Raw genomic sequence first — 19637 nt, forward strand, 5'->3', positions numbered from 1 at the left:
TCAAATTACTTTTCACTTTTTACTTGATAGTATTACACTTTTAGCAATTGATAAATTATATTAAATGTCATTTCTCATTTCAGTCTTATAAATAAAAACAGAGAAACTTAATATGTAAATGCAATGTTTTAGCCTTTGCTTTGAGTTGTTCTAACATGTGAGATTACTTTGTATTGGGCCAGAATTTTTTCTTCTTCTTATCTTATTGCGTTAACTAAGACTTCCAGGATAATGTTGAAAAGCATTGTTCCTGATTTTAGTGGGAAAGCTTCAAGTTTCCCACCATTAAGTATGATGTTAGCTGAACAATTTTTGTGATGTTTTATTAAGCTGAGAAAGTTCCCTTCTATTTCTAGTTTCCTGAAATTTCTTATTATAAACGAGTGTTGGATTTTGTTAAATGATTTTTCTATATATATTAATCTGATCATGCGGTTTTTCTTCTTTGACCTGTTGATGTGATAACTAACATTAATTGATTTTGAACATTGAACGAGTCTTGCATACATGGGATAAACCCACTTGGTTTTGGTCTCTACTTCTTTTTATATATTGTTGAATTTGACTGCTACTTTGTTAAGAATTTTTGCATCTATGTTCATGAGAGATATTGATCTGTAGTTTGGTTTTCTTGTGCTTTCTTTTCTGGTTTTGGTGTTTGGGTAATGCTGGTTGGGCCAGGTTTACAAAGATGGGCAACAACATTGTTGAGGATGTGGAGTATCTGAATTGGTGGGAGTGTCAAATGGTACCACCATTTTTAAAAATTTTAATTAGGTATGTATGGCCATTTTGAAAACTCCTCTAGCCAGCAGTTTCTATACAGTTAAATATACATTTATCCTATGACCTAAGAGAAAAGTAAATATGGTCACAAAAGACTATTATCATGAATAAAAAGAAAATTAATTAAAAATGTTTGGGAAGTAGGATTCTAAGAATAGCATTGAATTTAGATTGGTTATAAATGGTGAAAGAAGGATAGAAAGGACAATAGGCTGTTTCCACAATTTATTGTTCAAGTTTTAAGTGTACGGATGGTATGCCACCAATTATGAATGATGAACATAGAGACATAGGGAGCAGAGGACAATGATGGCTTGGGTTTTAACATTACTGAATTTGAAGTATATTTTCTCCCACTCATTGTACTCATTTTGTCTTTTCCTCTCATACTCCTACATGGATGGTCCACTTGCTATCATTTTTTGCCACATAAAAGGACATCACTTAATTTTAACTTCCAAGTCCACTCTTTTTAAAAATATTTTTAAATTGTTGATGGACCTTTATTTTATCTATTTGTATGTGGTACTGAGCATCGAACCCAGTGCCTCACACATGCTAGGCAAGCGCTTTACCACTGAGCACAACCATAGCCCTGTAGTGCACTCTTTATGACCAGTCTTCTAGACCTCTGCCTACTCCACCCAGATGCCCAACCACAATTTCAGCCACATGCTTTGGACTAGACGTTCTCATCAAGTCATGGGAAACATTAACATTTAATCTTTTCTTGTCGTATTTTTTTTTATGGCAGGTGCTCTAATTTAGTAATATTTTGCCAAACAATCAAATTTAGTTATCTTCACCATCTGAATTTTAGACAGTAAAATTTTATATAATGATATTTGGTATTAATTTGTATAGATATAGACCAAAGTGAACTTAAGTAACAAATGGATAATGTCTTCTGAACTTAGTTCTGGAGAGCAGAAGCATTACAGTATACATCCCAGGAAAGAAGTTTGGGGATGATATTGATCAACAAATGACTTTTCCAGTTCAGTGCAGTTTTTGGTCTTTTGTTGATATGGATTCATCTTCAAGGAGAAATACACAGAAAAACAACACTCTAATTGGTCAGATGGTAAGGTATACACTTAATTGTTAGAATGTCATTCAGGGAATTTTGTTGCAGATTTTAATATATCATATTTCTTCTTCCTTTTTTTTTATTGTGGTGCTGGGGATTGAACCTAGGGCCTTATGCATGCAAGGCAAGCACTCTACAAACTAAGCTATAGCCCCAGTCCTTGATATATCTTCTTAATGTTTTGTTATTAACCCATTTTTTTTTAGAGAGTGAGAGAGGAGAGAGAGAGAGAGAGAAATTTTAATATTTATTTCTTAGTTCTTGGCGGACACAACATCTTTGTTGGTATGTGGTGCTGGGGATCGAACCCGGGCCGCACGCATGCCAGACGAGCGTGCTACCGCCTGAGCCACATTCCCAGCCCCTTATTAACCCATTTTTATATCAGGTTTTATAAACAATAATAACCCAATTGTTTAAATTTTTATTTTTAATTTTTTTTTTTGTGTGTGTGTGTGTGTGTGTGTGTGTGTGTTGTGCTGGGAATTAAACCCAGGGGCTCATGCATGCCAGACTAGTGCTCTATGGAGTACATCCCCATCCCTGATTTTAGGATTTTTTTAGTCATGCAAATCAGATGTCTTCTTAGTAGAAATTTGAATCAGTAACTGGAAAGTCTTTAATAATGTGTAAGATAATACTCAACGAAGAGCTTTATTTAAAAAAATAAAACTCTTTACAAGTTCCCAGGCTATTTACATATTGCTTTAAATTGTAATTGATAAAATATTTGACATTTTGAACAATAAATTATATATAATAATCAATTTATAATTAATTATTTCCAAATTGTGAAAATTCTGTAGCTTACTGTCTGCCTGTTGTTACCTTTTGGTTTGATGTAGGATTGCAGCTTGATTCCAGCTAACCTTGTAGAGACATTCGGATTACTAATTAACTGCAATGAATCATCTCCTTGCCACCCACATTTTCCTACTGTGCAACATACTTTAAAGAAAGCTATTGATCCTGAAGGACTATTTTATTTTGCTTCTAAACAGTTCACAACTGAAGATTTTGAAAAGGTAAAGGTAGATACAGTGGTTATCCAGAATGCATGTATTAACATTTCCAACTTTAATAGAAGTCTTTTTGAGCATTCTTAATGTAGGATTCTTTTATTCCAAGTGCTTCCAGATTTTAAACACTTTAAGGCCATTTATAGAAATCATTTAGGATTATGATTAAATAAACAACTATGTAAGAAAATAGATATTAAAATATTGAGTTTAAGCTGGGCACAGGACATGTGCCTGTAATCCTTGTTACTCAGGAAGTTGAGGCAGGAGGACTGCAAGGTCAAGGCCAACCTGGGAAAATAGCAAGACTCCATCTTAAAAAAAAAAAAAAAAAAAAAAAACCCAAATGTCTAAACTGTGGAAATTATTCTTTGAACCACTGTCCAAAATCACTAGGGCTTTGAAAAAATAAAAAACAGCCTTTCTACAGAAAATAAATAGCCTTTCTACAGAAAATAAATATATATATTTATATATATAAATTATTTATATTTATTATACTTATATATATAAATATGTATTTATATATATAAGTATAATAAATATATATAAGTAGCCTTTCTACAGAAAATATATATATATATATAAATTATTTATATTTATTATACTTATATATATAAATATATATATTTACACACTTTTTTTTACATTTTACAGACCATTCAAAGGGATTTCCCTCATATGAATATTTTCAGAATTCTTACTTTCAGTAATATGTAGTATGACTCACTAACCCATAATGTTCTAACATTATGAAAACATTTGTGGAATATTCAGAAAACTCAGGAGCAAATGATATAAATTTAGTAATCATTGTCATAGTTATTAAAGGCTTACAGATATCTATAACTTTTAACTGTTCAGAAATCTATTTATAGTAAAATATCTGGGCAGCACAGGTGATATTTGGCAGTGGAAACCTGGCTATTAAATTTTTTTTCTTCATACCTGTCTTCCCAGCGTCTTGCCTGGGTAAAAGGCTAAAAGGCAAGGTGGACTTTAAAATGGATTAAAAACATTACTTGTTCACATAGACTAGAATAGAAAATGAATAATATTTATGATATAGTAAGGGTTTTTTTTTTCTTAGTACATAAGAATAGTTAGTTTCTTGGAATTGGGGCACTAGATATAGACCCAGAGAAATTTTTGCTTATTTTTTCCTGAAAAGTGACAAAACAAAAAAACTATGGATTTATTAGTCAGGTATGTAATGAATACTTCACATATATCAGCCTATTTCTGTTCTTTTATATTCGCATAGAAATATAAAACTCTTTTTTAAAATTATTATTTAATTGACATAAAAACAAGATACATGAAACAATTAAGGAACAACTCAAGCTGAGTGGTGCCAACTATAAGTATTTTGGAATTCAGAAATGAAAATATCAATGTAGAATGCAAGAGCTGGGAAAACTTCATGGAGGAGGCAGGACTTTAGTTGGGCCTTAAGAAAAAGTAAAATTTAAATGGCAGGAAGAATGTATATTTTAAATAAGAATCACAGTAGGTACAAAGACACAGAAGTTAAAATAAGTATGTATGGAAACTATGAGAAGATCAGCTTGACTAGTGTAAAAACTGAATTATGGATTCACAGGGATTTGGCAATTTACAGTAATCCAAGAAGCTCTCAGACAGAAGTTTAGTTGATTTGTCAGACTGTAACAAAAGTTTAGATGTTAGTAGACAAATAAAATGGTGAAAATAGGTTGTTTGCAAGACAAATCTGTCTACCACACAAATCAGAGTGGGTTTTTTGCAGTCTGGGCTCTCCTGAAGGCAGACTGCATGTTGAGAAGGCGGAGTTTAGTGTGCCAATGTGTTTTAGGGAGTTCTATCAATACCTGAGGAAGGGATGAAGCCATATTAGGCAGAGGGAGGAGTCAAGCTGCCATACAGGCCCAATGTTAGCTTCTGCTGGCCTACAAGGAACTCTGGAGCTAAGGTGACCAATCAGAGTTGTTTAGCTTTGGACAGAGAGGAGCTTCATAATGCCTTCTTTACTTCTGTGTCAACCAGTTATATGATGTGACCTGTCCTAAGGCAATCCCTGAAGGAGATGTCAGCTAGAAGCTATTACTGACAGCATTTCCAGTAGCTAGAGCAAGATATCCCTAAGGGTCAATATAAGTGGTATATCATCATGCCACCATGGGATAAAACTTAGGGATATTGATGTTATTAATTAATTAATATCAGTTGTATTATTATACAGTTATGAAGGCCTGGAGAGAATTGTAGTGCAAGGATAATAAGGACAGGACACATCCATACAAGTTATTTCCAATCCAGGATATAGCTATATACTTTTTTTAAGAGGTTATATTTAAAAATGCAAATATTATAGTTAATAGCAACCTTATTATAGTTATTTTTTCCCTTTGGTTCTTGAATTGAAAAAGTAGAAAACAACTAGTATAGTGAAAAATCTGGAAATTATGCCATGAATAAGGACTTAATAAGGAACTGGGACTCAGAAATTTAAAAAAAAAAGAAAGAAAGAAAGAAAGGAAGAAAGAAAAGATAAAGACTCAGAGGGCCAGGATTATAGCTCAGTGGTAAAGAACCTGCCTCACATGTGTGAGACACTGGGTTCGAGCCTCAGCACCACATAAAAATAAATAAAATAAAGATATTGTGTCCATCTACAACTAAAAAAATATTTTAAAAAAACTTAGAGAAAACAGTGGCAATCTTTGTGTTAAAGAATTATTCTCTATCTAAATCTTCCTGAATCTCCAGGGCCCACCATCACAGCAGTTAATGTAGTGTCTCCCTCACTTCAAATGTTCAGTTAAGTGTTCTTTAAAAGGAAGGAAGGGAAGTTAGAAAACTAAGTAGCTCTAGGGCCAAAAAAAAAAAGATATGTGGAAATAAACTGTCAAAGAAAACTATTCAAAAGAAAAATGAACTTCTGAGGGAGATGAGCCTTTCTCTCACTGAAAGACTAGTCAGTCTTTCAAATACATTATACTTGTACCATGAGGGAGATTATTCTAGATAAACTTTAATATTTTTTTCAAGCATAAGACTGATTTAAAGTGCCTTGTGACTTTGAGATGGCCTCAGATATTTACTTAATTTTTTAAAATATGCAAACTTCAAATTATAAGATACCAATAAACTTTGGATTTTTGTTATAGATTCTATAATAAAACTTACATCTCTTAAATTTTTCACTTTTAATTTAGTTACTGGCTTTTGCAAAGAATTTGGATGTAGAATTCAGCTTGGAGGCAGAAAGAATGATTCATGGCTATTATCTAGCCAGTCGCAGAATCAGAACAGATTTTATATATGGATCAAAACTGTCAGCATCTGCATTAAAATATTTGTAGGTATTCAGTTCAAGATTTTAAAGACAGTATTGACTTTTAAGTGGTGTATTTAACTTATGTTATCCATTTAATTTGTTTCTCTGTTTGATCGATGATTGGTTGGTTTATAATATACCTTGTCCCAAAAGAATTTAAGAGGACTTAATAATTTATTTTTACTCGCATGAACCTCTAATAATTCTTTTCACTAAGTTTATTTTAGTAGGTCCCTTGTATGATATGTGTCTGAGAAAAATATCAAATGATTTTTGTTTTTTTAAAATGTGGATATTTATAGTCTAAGTATTTTGTAGTAGGACCTAGAAGATTTCTTAAATATATTGTTCCTGTACTTTTAAATACTTTAATGGACTCATCTGTTACTGTTCCTTAAAATGTTAAAAAGTAATCTTTATTATAAAAGGAAGTACAGACATTATAAAGTCTAAAATGACAAGTATCCTAACTCTACCTATTCTTATAATCACTGTTATCCCAGAGATAGTCACTGTTGACAGTTTTTATGTATTCTTCCAGAAATTATCCATTCAAATGCTAGCATATACATAATATATAATTTAAATATGGTATGTAAAATATATTTTATTCAAGTGTTATATATTTTAAAATTAATGTGTTAAGCAGGATGCAGTGGCACTCTCCTGTAATCCCAGCAGCTCAGGAGGCTGAGGCAGGAGGATCACAAGTTCAAAGCTAGCCTCAGCAACAGTGAGGTGCTAAACAACTCAGGGAGATCCTGTCTCTAAATAAAATGCAAAATAGGGCTGGGCATGTGATCGAATGCCCTGAGTTCAATCTCTGGGACCCTCCCAAATTAATATATTAAACATATATATAAGCTTATAAATATATACATCTATATTTTCATGTGGATAAATATGCTTTTTTGCCCAAATAGAATCAGGCATATACAGAATTACCTTATTCCATTTTAATAGTTACATCATTAAATATAACTTAATTGTGATGTGTGGACATTGTGATATGCTTTTACCATAATTTATATAGTCACCTATTATTAGAGAATTACTTCATTTGATACAATATTAAAGTATAATCTCCAGCGTGGTACAGTGGTACAGGTATGTAATCCCAGAAGCTCCAGAGGCTGAGGCAGGAGGATCGAGAGTTCAAAGCCAGCCCCAGCAACAGTGAGGTGCTAAGCAACTCCGTGAGACCCTGTCTCTAAAGAAAATACAAAATAGGGCTGGGGATGTGGCTCAGTAGTCAAATGCCCCGAAGTTCAATTCCCAGTACACCTCCCCCACCCCCCACCCCCCGCCAAAAAAAAAAAGTATTATCTCCAACAAATTATAAGATGGATCAGGAGTAAAATAATCCACTAAATGAATGAATGAATAAATAAATAAATAAACTTGTTATTGCTGTAGCATTAAATAAAACAGATGATGGGCTGGGGTTGTGGCTCACTGGCAGAGTGCTTGCCTAGCACATGTGAGGCACTGTGTTCAATTCTCAGCACCACATTAAAATAAATAAATAGATAAATAAGATAAAGGTATTGTGTCCATTTATAACTAAAAATATTTAATAAAAAAAACAGATGAAAAACTGTCAGGAGGGGCTGGGGATGTGGCTCAAGCGGTAGCGCGCTCGCCTGGCATGAGTGTGGCCCGGGTTCGATCCTCAGCACCACATACAAAGATGTTGTGTCCGCCGAAAACTAAAAAATAAATATAAAAAAAAAAAAGAAAGAAAAAAGAAAAACTGTCAGGAAAGATCAAGAAGAGGTCTATGATACGTTTAGTTAATTTGTTTCAGCTGTATCTTCAAACAGCTGAAAAATGCAAAAGATAAGCCTAGGTAGAAATCAACTCTCTGATGAACTTTTTTTTGGTACTGGGAATTGAACTTGGGGGCACTCAACCATTGAGCCACATCCCTAGCCCTATTTTGTATTTTTTTTAGACAGGGTCTTACAGAGTTGCTTAGCACCTCACTGTTACTGAGGCTGGCTTTGAACTCGTGATCCTCCTGTCTCAGCCTCCTGAGCCACTGGGATTACAGGCATGTGCCACTGAGCCTGGCTAAACATTTTTAAAATAACAACCAATTACAAAGTGCTTTCCATTTTATGAAGTAATATTTAAAATACTCAGATCAAATTGTATTGCTTTAAACTTCTAAAAGTCCTGTTTCCTCACAAGGAGGGTAGCCAGGATGGTGAAGGGCTGAAAATTATGTCTCATGACTTACTATTTTTTTCATTATTTTCCTGACACTGGGGATCAAACCCCACTCTACTACTGAGCTACAACCCCAACCCTTATGACATAGTAAAGGTACTAGGAATATATAACTTGGAAAAAAAAAAACATGGGGCAACTACAAAAGTTACATGAATATTTTTAAAATATTTTTTTTGTTGATAGACCTTTTTTATTGGTTGCTCAAAACATTACAATGCTCTTGACATATCATATTTAAAAAGAGTTTTATTTATATGTGGTGCTGAGAATCAAACCCAGAGCCTCACACATCCCAGGCAAGTGCACACTACCACTGAGTAACAGCCCCAGCCCAGTTACATGAATATTTGAAGGGCCATCACATGTGAGAGGTATTATGCTTGTTCTATAGTTTAAAAAGAGAATAAGAGACCAGTGACAATTGCATTGAAACCAATTTCACTTTAGATGTATGTAAGCTTTGTAGGTTAGTTGCAAAACTTTCAAATGCCTTTACTTAGTATTCTTGTTTTATAGTTGAATTCCAAAACATTCTCATGAGTCAATTTATATAAAATCACATGGCTAGAAAATTCTAGAGAAACAGCATAGGTTTTCTGATTCTCAAGTCCAAGAGTCATTCAGTTATATTACATCATCTAATGAAAGCTTAAGGGAGATCTTCCAGATAATAGAAGCTGGTTAAATTTTTAAAAATAGAGGAAAAGATTGCCTCATGAAACAGTAAATGCTAGAAGTTTAAGAAACTGGATAATGAGTAGTCCAGGATGTTTTAGAGAAAATTCACTTATCTGATAGGAATTTGAAATTTGAACTCAGAGATCCTTTCCACTTTTGAAATTGCAAGATTATACAAAGACATCAGATAGATGAAGAACTAGATGAAAACATTAAGGATGTGTCTTAAAGATATTTAGTTAAGTTTACTTTCCCAACTACATATTTATCTGAACAGAACTTAAGTTGTAGTAGTTGGGTGGAATGATGAGGAGCAGCTAGGATAGAAACCATTCTTTGATAGTAAGTGAGGATACTTGCTTGTCCTGGAATTTTCTATAAATAATAGTCTATTAAAATATTCTAAAAAGATCTACAATTTTTAAAGTTAGAATATGTTGTTCTTGGGGCTGCGGATGTGGCTCAAGTAGTAGCCAAGCATGCGTGAGGCACTGGGTTCGATTCTCAGCACCACATAAAAATAAAATAAAGATTAAAAAAAAAGAACATAGTGATAAAAAAAAAAGAATATGTTGTCCTTTCATCTGTGTGGTCATATTCTTACGTGTCTTGTTTATTTCTCCCAAAATATATTTTTGTAATATCAACATATTTTTACTGGCATCAATTTTTTTTCTTAGAGTTTCCTTATCTGAAGCCCATGCACGACTGAATTTAAGGAATAAAGTGCTCAAAGAAGATGTACTAATTGCAGCTTTATTATTTGAAACATCTCTCACATTGAAATATGGTAATGTATTAAATTATTAATGATCTCTACAGATAAATTTTATTTAAACTTCAATATTCTTCATTTATTAAATTGTTAATTATATTTTAAACATTAGTTCCTTATTATGCATGAGTGCGTCAATACTTGAACTTTGGTGCTGCTTAAAGAATTCTAGGGGGGAAGGAGTACTTATTAATACAAGACATGAAATGAATTAAGTTTATATACAAACCAGATTTGGTGGCACATGCCTGTAATCCCAGAAACTTGGGAGGCAAGCCTGAGGCAAAAGGATCAAAAAGTTGGAGGCCAACCTTCAAAATTTAGCCAGACCCTGTCTCAGAAATAAAAAAAAGAAAAAGGGCTAGGGCTGTACTTCAGTGGTAGTGTCCCTGGGTTCAATTCAGTACTGCAAAAATGAATTTTAAAAATAATAAATAAAATAAATAATAAGATAAATAAAACATGCAACATTTGCCAAGCAGTCCCCCACAGTGGAGTTAGGCACATAGCCAAAATAACCACCTTCTCTGAATTGGAAAATTTAATACTGACTACTGCACTTAATCATTTGAAATGAATGGCAATTACTATGTTTTTGCTCTTAAAATTACAAAAGAGCTCTTAAGGATGAGTAAAGTTATTCTCACAAAGTTTTTGTGAATTAGATATTAATAGTGATGAGAGATATAATGCTTCAAACCAGATTTTTGTTCCAGTCCTGGGACTTGAAAGTATTAATAGTAGTAGCTTTGCTGTGGATGTTTAGTGTTCAAATTTGCTTTAAATAGCTGGGCATGGTGGCAAGTCCTATAATCCCAGCAACTCAGGAGGCTGAGACAGGAAGATTTCAATCAAGTTCAAGACCAGCCTCAGCAACTTAGCAAGGTCCATATCAAAATAAAAAACAGGAAGGGCTGGGGATATAGTTCAGTGGTTACGTACCCCTGGATACAATTCCTGATACCAAAATAAATAAACAAACATAAATTTACTTTACTTTATATTTATATTGCATTAATTTCCAAATTAATTCCAAAGATCCATTAAAATGTTACAACCTGTTCTATAATTGTCTAAATCAAAATTCTTTTTTAAAAATATTTTTTTAGACATTGATGGGCCTTTGTTTTGTTCATATATTCATATGCGGTACTCAGAATCGAACCCAGTGTCTCACACAAGTACTCTACCACTGAGACACAATCCCAGCTCCTAAATCAAGTATTCTTTACCTGGGATCCATGGATGCTTGGAATCCTAGAGCCTTGCTGATCCTTAAGTTATATACAAATTTGGGTATGTGTGCCCCTTTCAAGGAAGAGATTTTAAGTTTTATTAAGTGTGCCTTAGAGATTCATGACTGCCAGAAAGACTGTCATTCTGAATTTGGTTTTATTAACCAAAAGAAGAAAAACTGATTCCCAACCAATACTAAATAATAGGAAGGATACGTAAATATTTTTAATTTGCTTTATCTTTACATTCTTCTTTTAATCTCTATTTAAGATAATATTTCATCAAATCCAAGAAACATTATTTTATCTATCTAATGATAGGGAAAAAATGCTGCAAACTTTGCCATCAACTGTTACGTCACATCTGAATTAACATCTTCATTGCAAATATAAAGTCAGTTCTCTTGGCCTTGTAGAATTTGTTTGTTTTCTTTTTCTTTCTTTCTTTTTTTTTGGTACCAGGGATTGAACTCAGGGGTACTTGACCACTGAACCACATCCCCAGCCCTATTTTGTATTTTATTTAGAGACAGGGTCTCACTGAATTACTTTAGTGCCTCACTGGTGCCTCAGCTGGCTTTGAACTTGCACTTCTCCTGTGTCAGCCTCCCATGCTGGGATTACAGGCATGAGCCACCGTGCCTGGCAACAATTTTTTTAAAAATTTTTTTTTAGCTGTATAAAATATTTTTAGATGGACACAATACTTTTATTTTTTTATTTGTTTATTTTTATGTGGTGCCGAGGATAGAACCCAGTACCTCACACATGCTAGGCAAGAGCTCTACCACTGAGCCACAACCCTTGCCCCTCAACAAATATTTGATTGACAACTAGGTAATAGGTCCCTGATATACAGTGGTGAAAAAATAGACAGTCTATACTCAGTTGTAGTCTACAGCCTAGTGAGAGAACAGATATTAAAAAGTTAATATACTGGGATTGGGGCTGTAGCTCAGTGGCAGAGTTCTTGCCTAGCACGTGTGAGGCACTGAGTTTGATCCTCAGCACTGCATTAAAAAATAAACAAAATAAAGGCATACTGTCCATCTACAATTACAAAAAAATTTATAAAAAATGTAAATATACTAATATATAATACAAATTGAGATGGATGTTATGAGGAAAATATACAGGCTGTTATAAGCAAGAATAATAAAAGGGGGGCTGGGGTTGTGGCTCAGTGGTAGAGCACTCACCTAGCAAGTATGAGGCACTGGGTTCAATCCTTAGCATGACATAAAAATAAACAAAAAAACAGAGATATTGTGTCCATCTACAACTAAAAAAAATTTTTTAAAAAAATGATAAAAGGGAGGGGCTGGGGATGTGGCTCAAGCGGTAGCGCGCTCGCCTGGCATGCGTGCGGCCCGGGTTCGATCCTCAGCACCACATACAAACAAAAGATGTTGTATCCGCCGAAAACTAAAAAAAAAAAAAAAAAAAAAATATATATATATATATATATGTATATATATATATATATATATATTAAAATTCTCTCTAAAAAAATAAAATAAAATAAATAAAAGGGACTGATTTTGACTGGATTTTAGGGTAACATCTTTAAGGAGGTAATAGTTATTTAACTTGAAGGATGAGAAATCCAGATAGAGGGAAACTATATTGTGTAGGTACTTTTCAAGAAAATGAAAGAGGGCCAGGCTAGGACTAGTTACTGTAAAGCCTCACACACTTGTGGTAGAAAATTGGATTTCTATTCCAAGTATTTTCTATTCCAAGTATAACAGGAAACAGAAACCTAATATGATCAATTATATATAAGTATCATTGTCTATATTGGATCTAAAGAATGGATTGGAGAGGGTAAAGGGTGGAAAAAGATGTTAGGAAATTATTGTCATAGTCCAGGCAATTGATAATAGGAGCTTTGATTAGGTGGAAGCAGTAGAAATGGAAAGTATTGGGTTGGAGATACATTTTGGATACAAAAAACAATAGGTTTTGCTCATGAACAGAGCTAGAGTTGGGTGCAGGAGTAGAGAGAGGGAAAGGGAGGAATTAAGGAAAATTCCTAAGTTTCTGCCTTGAGCAACCAGGTACCAAGACTGGGAATAAAAGAGATTGGGAGAAAAATCAAATTATAGTAAGTTTGTGATATTCTACAGAGAAATCAATACACAAACTGGAACTTAGGACAGTTCTAACCTAGAAATATAATTTAGCAACCATCAGCATAGAGATGGTATTCAAAGCCAAGAAGTGGATGAAATCACCTTAGAGGGACTAAAGTGAATTCCAGTATTCAGAAATGGGTCGACGAAGGTGAACAAAGATAGAACCAGTGGCTAGAATGTAGGAAGAAAATGAAGTGTGTTACAGAAGCCAAAAGAGGGCTTCCAAAGGGAACAGATTGGCCAATTGTATCATAACCTATTAAGATTTGATAATCCAGAGGTTGGTAGGTGGCCATGATCAAAACTATTTAGAGAGCTGTTGAGTGGGAATAGATATGGAAATAGCACAGAGAACTTTGAGATGCTGACTATGAAGACAAGCAAAGAAACTGAGCATTAGCTGGAGAAGAATGTGGGGTCTGAAAAGGGATTATTATCTTTTTAATACATAAGGTATTAAATCATATGATATGCAGTAATACTACAAAGATGGCAATGCGAGGCTTGGTGGTACACACCCATAGTATAAGACCATGCTGAACAACATAGCAAGACCCCATCCATGCATGATGGTGTACACCTGTAATTCCAGCAGCTTGGGAGGCTGAGGCAGAATCTCAAATTCAAAACCAGCTTTAGCAATTTAGTGAGACTATAAGCAACCTAGTAAGACTGTGTCTCAAAAATTTTTTTTAAAGGGGGAGAGGGTTGGGGATGACTCAGTGGCTAAGCACCCCTGAGTTCAACTCTGATACCAAAATAGAAGAAAAATTAAAAAAAAAAAAAAAGGATGTTGGGGGTAGGATGAAATTGAAGGAATTAATAAATAGGAGAGGGATCAGTCAGAGCACATTAAGGAACTAGACTCAATACAGGTCACTTGTTCAATTTGAAAAGAAATTGGATAATCAGGTAGGTTTGTAGATTTGGGGCTTCTGTTTATTCTCCAGTGCATCATATTGGTATTCAAAAAAACAAGATTTCAATGATTAAAGTGCTTGCCTAGCACGTGAGAGGCACTGGGTTTGATTCTGAGCACCGCATATAAATAAATGAATAAAATTACAGTTCATCAACATCTAAAAAATGTATTAAAAACTTTCATCATTTCAGTTGAAAATGAATTGTTATTATTTAGCATTTTAAGGAATATTTCTCATTTATACTATATTTCCTTCTTCATTTAGGGGCCACTGTATTTTGTGTTGCTCCAAATGCAGTATTTCCCTTTGAACTGTACAATGAAGAGTACTTACAACAAAGGGATCTCTATCTGACTCAGTGCCAGAAACAGCTCCAACAGTTTATTGCCACATATGGACCTGGAACAGCTGTTTTCACTAATGATGAATAAGCAATTTGAGAAAAATTTCCTTTTGATTTCAACTTCAGCAATGGGAGAGTGTATTTGAGTAACTTTAAAGTAATGCTTCAGATAGTACTCTATACAGGAGTACATCAGAATGACATTTAAAAAACAAACCATGGTCCCCACAAAAATCAACTGCTACTGGGATATACACTAATCCAAACTTATAAAACAAATTACCAAAATTTCAAATTTTAGGAGAGAAATGTGGATGATTAAGATGATGAAGTCACCAAAGAGAATCCTAAGTTTCTGGTTAGCCCAGTGTATGTGATTAAAAAAAAAAAAAAAAAAGAACCTTACAATGTGAAAAATGGTTAACCTGGAATTCACTCTATTTGTCATAAGATGGCAATAACCTTATTTACAAAGTTTTTAAAAAATATTTTTTTAGTTGTAGTTGGACACAATACCTTTATTTATTTTTATGTGGTGCTGAGGATCGAACCCAGGGCCTCGCACATGCTGGGTGAGCGCTCTACCACTGAACCACAACCCCCAGCCCCCTACAAATGTTTTTTAAATATTATTTGCTTGTAATTTTTATTTTTTTAAATATTTTTAGTTGTAGTTGCATAAAATATCTTTATTTATTTTTGTGTGGTGCTGAGGATCGAACCCAGTGCCCCACATGTACAAGGCAAGCGCTCTACCACTGAGCCACAATCCCAGCGCCCCCTACAAATTTTTAAGCCATTTTTTTTCCCTTATACTTGTGAACCTGGTGAATTGATTAACTAATTTGTATAACCTGAAGCTTCAAATTTAAGGCCTTTTTAGGGCTGGGGTTGTAGCTCAGTGGTAGGGCGCTTGCCTAGCATGCATAAGGCACTGGGTTTGAGTCTCAGTACCACACATAAAGGTCCATCAACAACTAAAAAAATTTTTTAATTAAGGCCTTTTCAGCTTATACACATATGCATTACATGAACATTGTTTTAGAAGCCCTAAATTTGGAGTCGGAAAAGCCTTTGAAATTTCTATATATAAACAACTGTGATAAAAAAAAAAATGTAACCAGAGAACAAGTTTGCCTCTAACTTTAAGGTTCCCTAATGCAATGAAATCAATATGCAAACCCATTCTTCATTTTTATGTATTGTTGAAGTGAGGGCATGTCTTACTCCATCTAGGCTGATCTCAAATACCAGAAGACATAATCCTCCTGTTTGCCAGCAGCCTGGCATTGAGAGTTACATTCTTTGACCATTTTGGTTTTTGTGACAAGGTCTCCTTGTCACCCAGGCTGGCCCTCAACTTCAGTAACTGCTACTCATTTTGCTCTGAATAAGTAGGGACAATAAAATCTTCCAATCCTTTTCAGTTCTAATTACTTCTACTTGCTGGGTGCACACCTCCAAGCAGCTCAGGAAGTTGAGGCAGGATTGAAAGTTCAAAGCCAGCTTTAGCAAAAGTGAGGTGCTAAGGAACTCAGTGAGACCCTTGTCTCTAAATACAAAATAGGGCTGGGGATGTGGCTCTGTGGCCAAGTGCCCCAGAGTTCAATCCACAATACCCACCCCCCAAGAAAAATTATTTCTACTCAAAGAATGAAGAATGTATCACACCAAGAGCCACCTTATTAACAAAGATCTAATTCTTCGAAACTGACAATCCAGGGCTGGGGTTGTGGCTCATTGGCAGAGCCTTTGCCTAGCACAGGTGAGGCATTGGTTTGAACCTAAGCACTTCATTAAAATAAATAGATAGATGGCTAAGCTAGTTTTCAACAAAATATATAATACTGTTGCTAACTAAGAGCCTTGTTTTGTGCCTTTTCATGTACTATATATATTTCACTTTTCTGGCTCTGTGGGGTGAGGCAAAGCCATACCTTAGATCAATACAACAGACTCAGCTTATAGGGGAAAAAAGCAATTTTTAACTTATAAAAGACAGCTTAATTGATATTTAGCACTAAAGGAGTTTAGAAGATTCCAATCAGCCATTTTTCAGGCACCATAGCCATTACTATCTTCCCAGCTGCCTACAGTGACAGTCACTATCCACAGATGAGCTACTTAATTAACAAGAACTATATCAAAGTATGTTAAAACACAGAAGTGATGAATGAGTAGGAGAAAAAAACTATTTAAAAAGAAAACAATATTGCCAAGAGCAATTAAAAATTGTCACACATGTATTTTACCACATAATTTATTGTTTATTAATATCAAATACAAATTTCAGTTTGTTTCTATTTGTTTTCTTCATAAATTCTTTTTTTTCCTTTCACAATGTTGCATGCCACACCTCTGGAAAATAAGAAAGCAGCAGTGAAAATCACTTTTACCCAAATTCAGAAACTCAAGCTCAATATCTTAAAAAAAAAAAAAAAATTAATGCTGAGAAAAGGAAAATACACCCCAGATATGCAAAGGCAACTTAAAAAGAAACTGGTCCCAGTCTTTTGGAGTTCAAATGCTTCTGAGCCATCAAAATATGTGGTGCTTGAGGCTGGATTTAGCTCAGTTGGTAGAGCTTGCATGCACAAAGCCCTGGGTTCAATCCCCAGCACCACAAAAAAAAAAAAAAGGAGAGAATAAGAATAAAGGATGTGGTGATTGAGAAGTCACACTTACTTGAGGCAAGGATGTATTTTTAAACACTACATCAAAAGGACTGGAGCATTCATTGATAGCTGCCTATATGCAGAAGAGAAAGAGAAAGAACATTTCACTCATTTCAACGAAAACAGTTTAATATTTCAGTAATCCACATAATCAATATATATTACTGGCACCTCAGTCTTAAAATTATTTCTTCAAAGAAAACCCTCAGCTGGGTAAACGGCAAAAATTTGTCATCACTGTGCCAGCAGTTAAATCGATCTATGTCAAGAATATATTACACATTTTGGTTTAGTTAGACTATCACAAAGAAAAAGAAAAGCACACACTATGGTACCGTGTTACATGTCAAATGTGGTCCTACTCATTTTCTTCAGTCATCTTCTATGACAAGTTTTGAAGAGCATTTATTCCAACCATCTGCATACATCTTCATGCCACTAGATGTTGTACCTAGAAACAAAAATATTCAATTGTAAATTCTCATACTTCTATTTGGCACCTTATGTGTGGCGAGAGTCCAATGAGAATTTCATTCTTGTCAGAAGCATAAACACAATCATATTTTACAAACTAGCTCTCAAGTCATAATTCCATAAATCAGATTCTTTACAAGCTAGAAATGTTGAGTTATTAGCAAGGGAAGGAAAATCTGCAGAAACTGTTTTTTAATAACTGTGGCAGCAGTATTGATTTTAAGACAGGATGGACTCTTGTGAGTATCAAAGCCATTGCTTTTCTGTCTCAAAGCATGACAGGATGAACTATGAGCAAGGGTAAAGGTTAGATGTACAGAAAAAAAGTGTGCAGACCTTCATCTAAAAACATTACAACGGCAAATCTAGTAGTTTTAGGGCAAGGATACCTATGTTGGCAAGTTGACTGAAAGTGCACTAAGTAGTGCTAAGGAATGGGCAGAGTCACAAATCATGTCCTACAGCACCCCAAGAGGATAAATCACTGAATCAGACAGCTACTGGAAATGATTTATGAAGACATGTAAAACTGGAACTTGCAAAACAATATATCGATTCCAAGTCTTTGTTTCACACAATCAATATTAGGAAAACAATATAAACTTGGTAAAGAATAGTTCCAAAATGAAAAATTGTTTAATTTACAAAGAGTAGGTAACTACATGCATTTTTAAAACTTAGCGAAGATCTAGAAAAGCATGTTATTAACGAAATTGCAATCTTCATCACTCCCTCAAACAACAACAAAACACCCCAGACTCACAAAATTCCAGATGGTGAGTACCTGTGGGTGGAAGGCAGGAAGCAAACAGCAACTAGTGGGATATGTTTATGAATATTTAGCTTTTTAAAGAGGTAACATGCTTTTTCCTAATCTCCCAGCTGTAGACTGGAATCTTCTGTGTAATGTCCAGAAATACACATTTCCATGTAAACACAAGATCTTTGTGTACAGTAGGCATTTTTGGCCCAAAGGCCTTCCATACTTCCACGTTCTGTTACCCAGCTTCAAAGCCTTTTATATTTACAAGGGCGATTCATGAACAAATGCCAGAATTCTACAAATACGTTGAGATCAGTGGTTAAGCGGCGCTTACTGCTTTTTCCAAACCCCTCGATTTTGTACGGTTAAGTGTCTTTAGCATTTAAAATTAAATAATCTTTATAAAATGCCCCCTTAAGGAAAATGAAACCGCCCACTCAAGGGAGCCTGAAACCTCCAAAGTCGAGCTTTGCTGGTGACTAAGGGGAATCGGTCGAAGGTGCGGGGGTGGGGGAGTGGGGGGTTACGATGCCGCAGGACGTTCCTTCCTCAGCTCTCCCCGGTCACAGAAGACCCATTCGAAACCGGTGTTTACTGTGGAATAAGATCAACTAAGGCCCGCAAGTAGTTACTTATAAAACGCAACTACGCGAACCGCACGAAGGGAACTCGCCAGGCCACGTCCACAGGGAGGAGCATTACCTCCTGCGCCCAGCCCGCGGCCGCAGAATGCTCGGTGCTCTAGGGTAAAGCACCGACGCGGCCGGCACCCACAGGGCGGAGGAACTTGGTACGAAAGAGAGGAGAGACTAAGATCCCGAGGACTCTCACCTCGAAGAACCCGGCACCGGGCCCACAGGCTCCTTTCCCACGGGCCACCATGGCGAAAGCACACCTCCCATTCTCCGCGGCTGCGCGGAAAAGGAAGAGGTGCGAAACCGCACAGCTCTTAGGGACCGGTCCTGGTCCCGCCCCTTCCGGCTCTGGGCCCCGCCCCTCCGTGGGGCTGTAGTGAGAGTAGGGGAGGCAGTACTTGTGCAGTCATGCAATCTGGGTGTCTCTGCAGGTGTTCAGCTGTGTAAGCTTTTATTGGGGGGACTTTGTAACTTCCCTAGAGGCCTTTAAGGCCCATGAATACCTCAGCTAGGGTTATTATATTGAATATGCAAATGATGAAGTTACAG

The 19637-nt window shown here is 35.3% G+C and overlaps 1 protein-coding gene, 1 long non-coding RNA gene and 1 other non-coding gene across 4 annotated transcripts in view; 1 reads left to right on the forward strand and 2 right to left on the reverse strand.

The window, feature by feature from the left end:
- The window catches only part of Mcmdc2 (minichromosome maintenance domain containing 2), a 33700-nt gene extending 19071 nt beyond the window's left edge, over positions 1-14629 (forward strand). The window contains exons 10-14 of the mRNA XM_026410028.2: positions 1704-1870; positions 2722-2901; positions 6093-6235; positions 9808-9917; positions 14463-14629. Of these exons, the coding sequence (XP_026265813.1) occupies positions 1704-1870; positions 2722-2901; positions 6093-6235; positions 9808-9917; positions 14463-14629 (767 nt within the window). The remainder of the gene's footprint in view (positions 1-1703; positions 1871-2721; positions 2902-6092; positions 6236-9807; positions 9918-14462) is intronic.
- A 2169-nt stretch (positions 14630-16798) lies between these two features.
- LOC113197595 (uncharacterized) lies at positions 16799-19390 on the reverse strand. 2 transcript variants are annotated; one of them, XR_013343966.1, is made up of 5 exons: positions 19285-19390; positions 18454-18474; positions 17552-17667; positions 17227-17289; positions 16799-16899 (listed from the first exon to the last, which is right to left on the reverse strand). It is a non-coding gene; the product is annotated as an uncharacterized LOC113197595 (long non-coding RNA). The 2 variants fall into 2 exon arrangements; XR_003302718.2 differs by lacking the exon at positions 18454-18474 and having other exon boundaries at positions 19285-19384.
- On the reverse strand, positions 17380-17463 carry LOC113197613 (small nucleolar RNA SNORD87). Its single transcript, XR_003302727.1, has one exon. It is a non-coding gene; the product is annotated as a small nucleolar RNA SNORD87 (small nucleolar RNA).
- Positions 19391-19637: the final 247 nt, after the last annotated feature.

The sequence above is a fragment of the Urocitellus parryii genome, chromosome 7, assembly GCF_045843805.1.
Source record: "Urocitellus parryii isolate mUroPar1 chromosome 7, mUroPar1.hap1, whole genome shotgun sequence".
Taxonomy (NCBI): domain Eukaryota; kingdom Metazoa; phylum Chordata; class Mammalia; order Rodentia; family Sciuridae; genus Urocitellus; species Urocitellus parryii.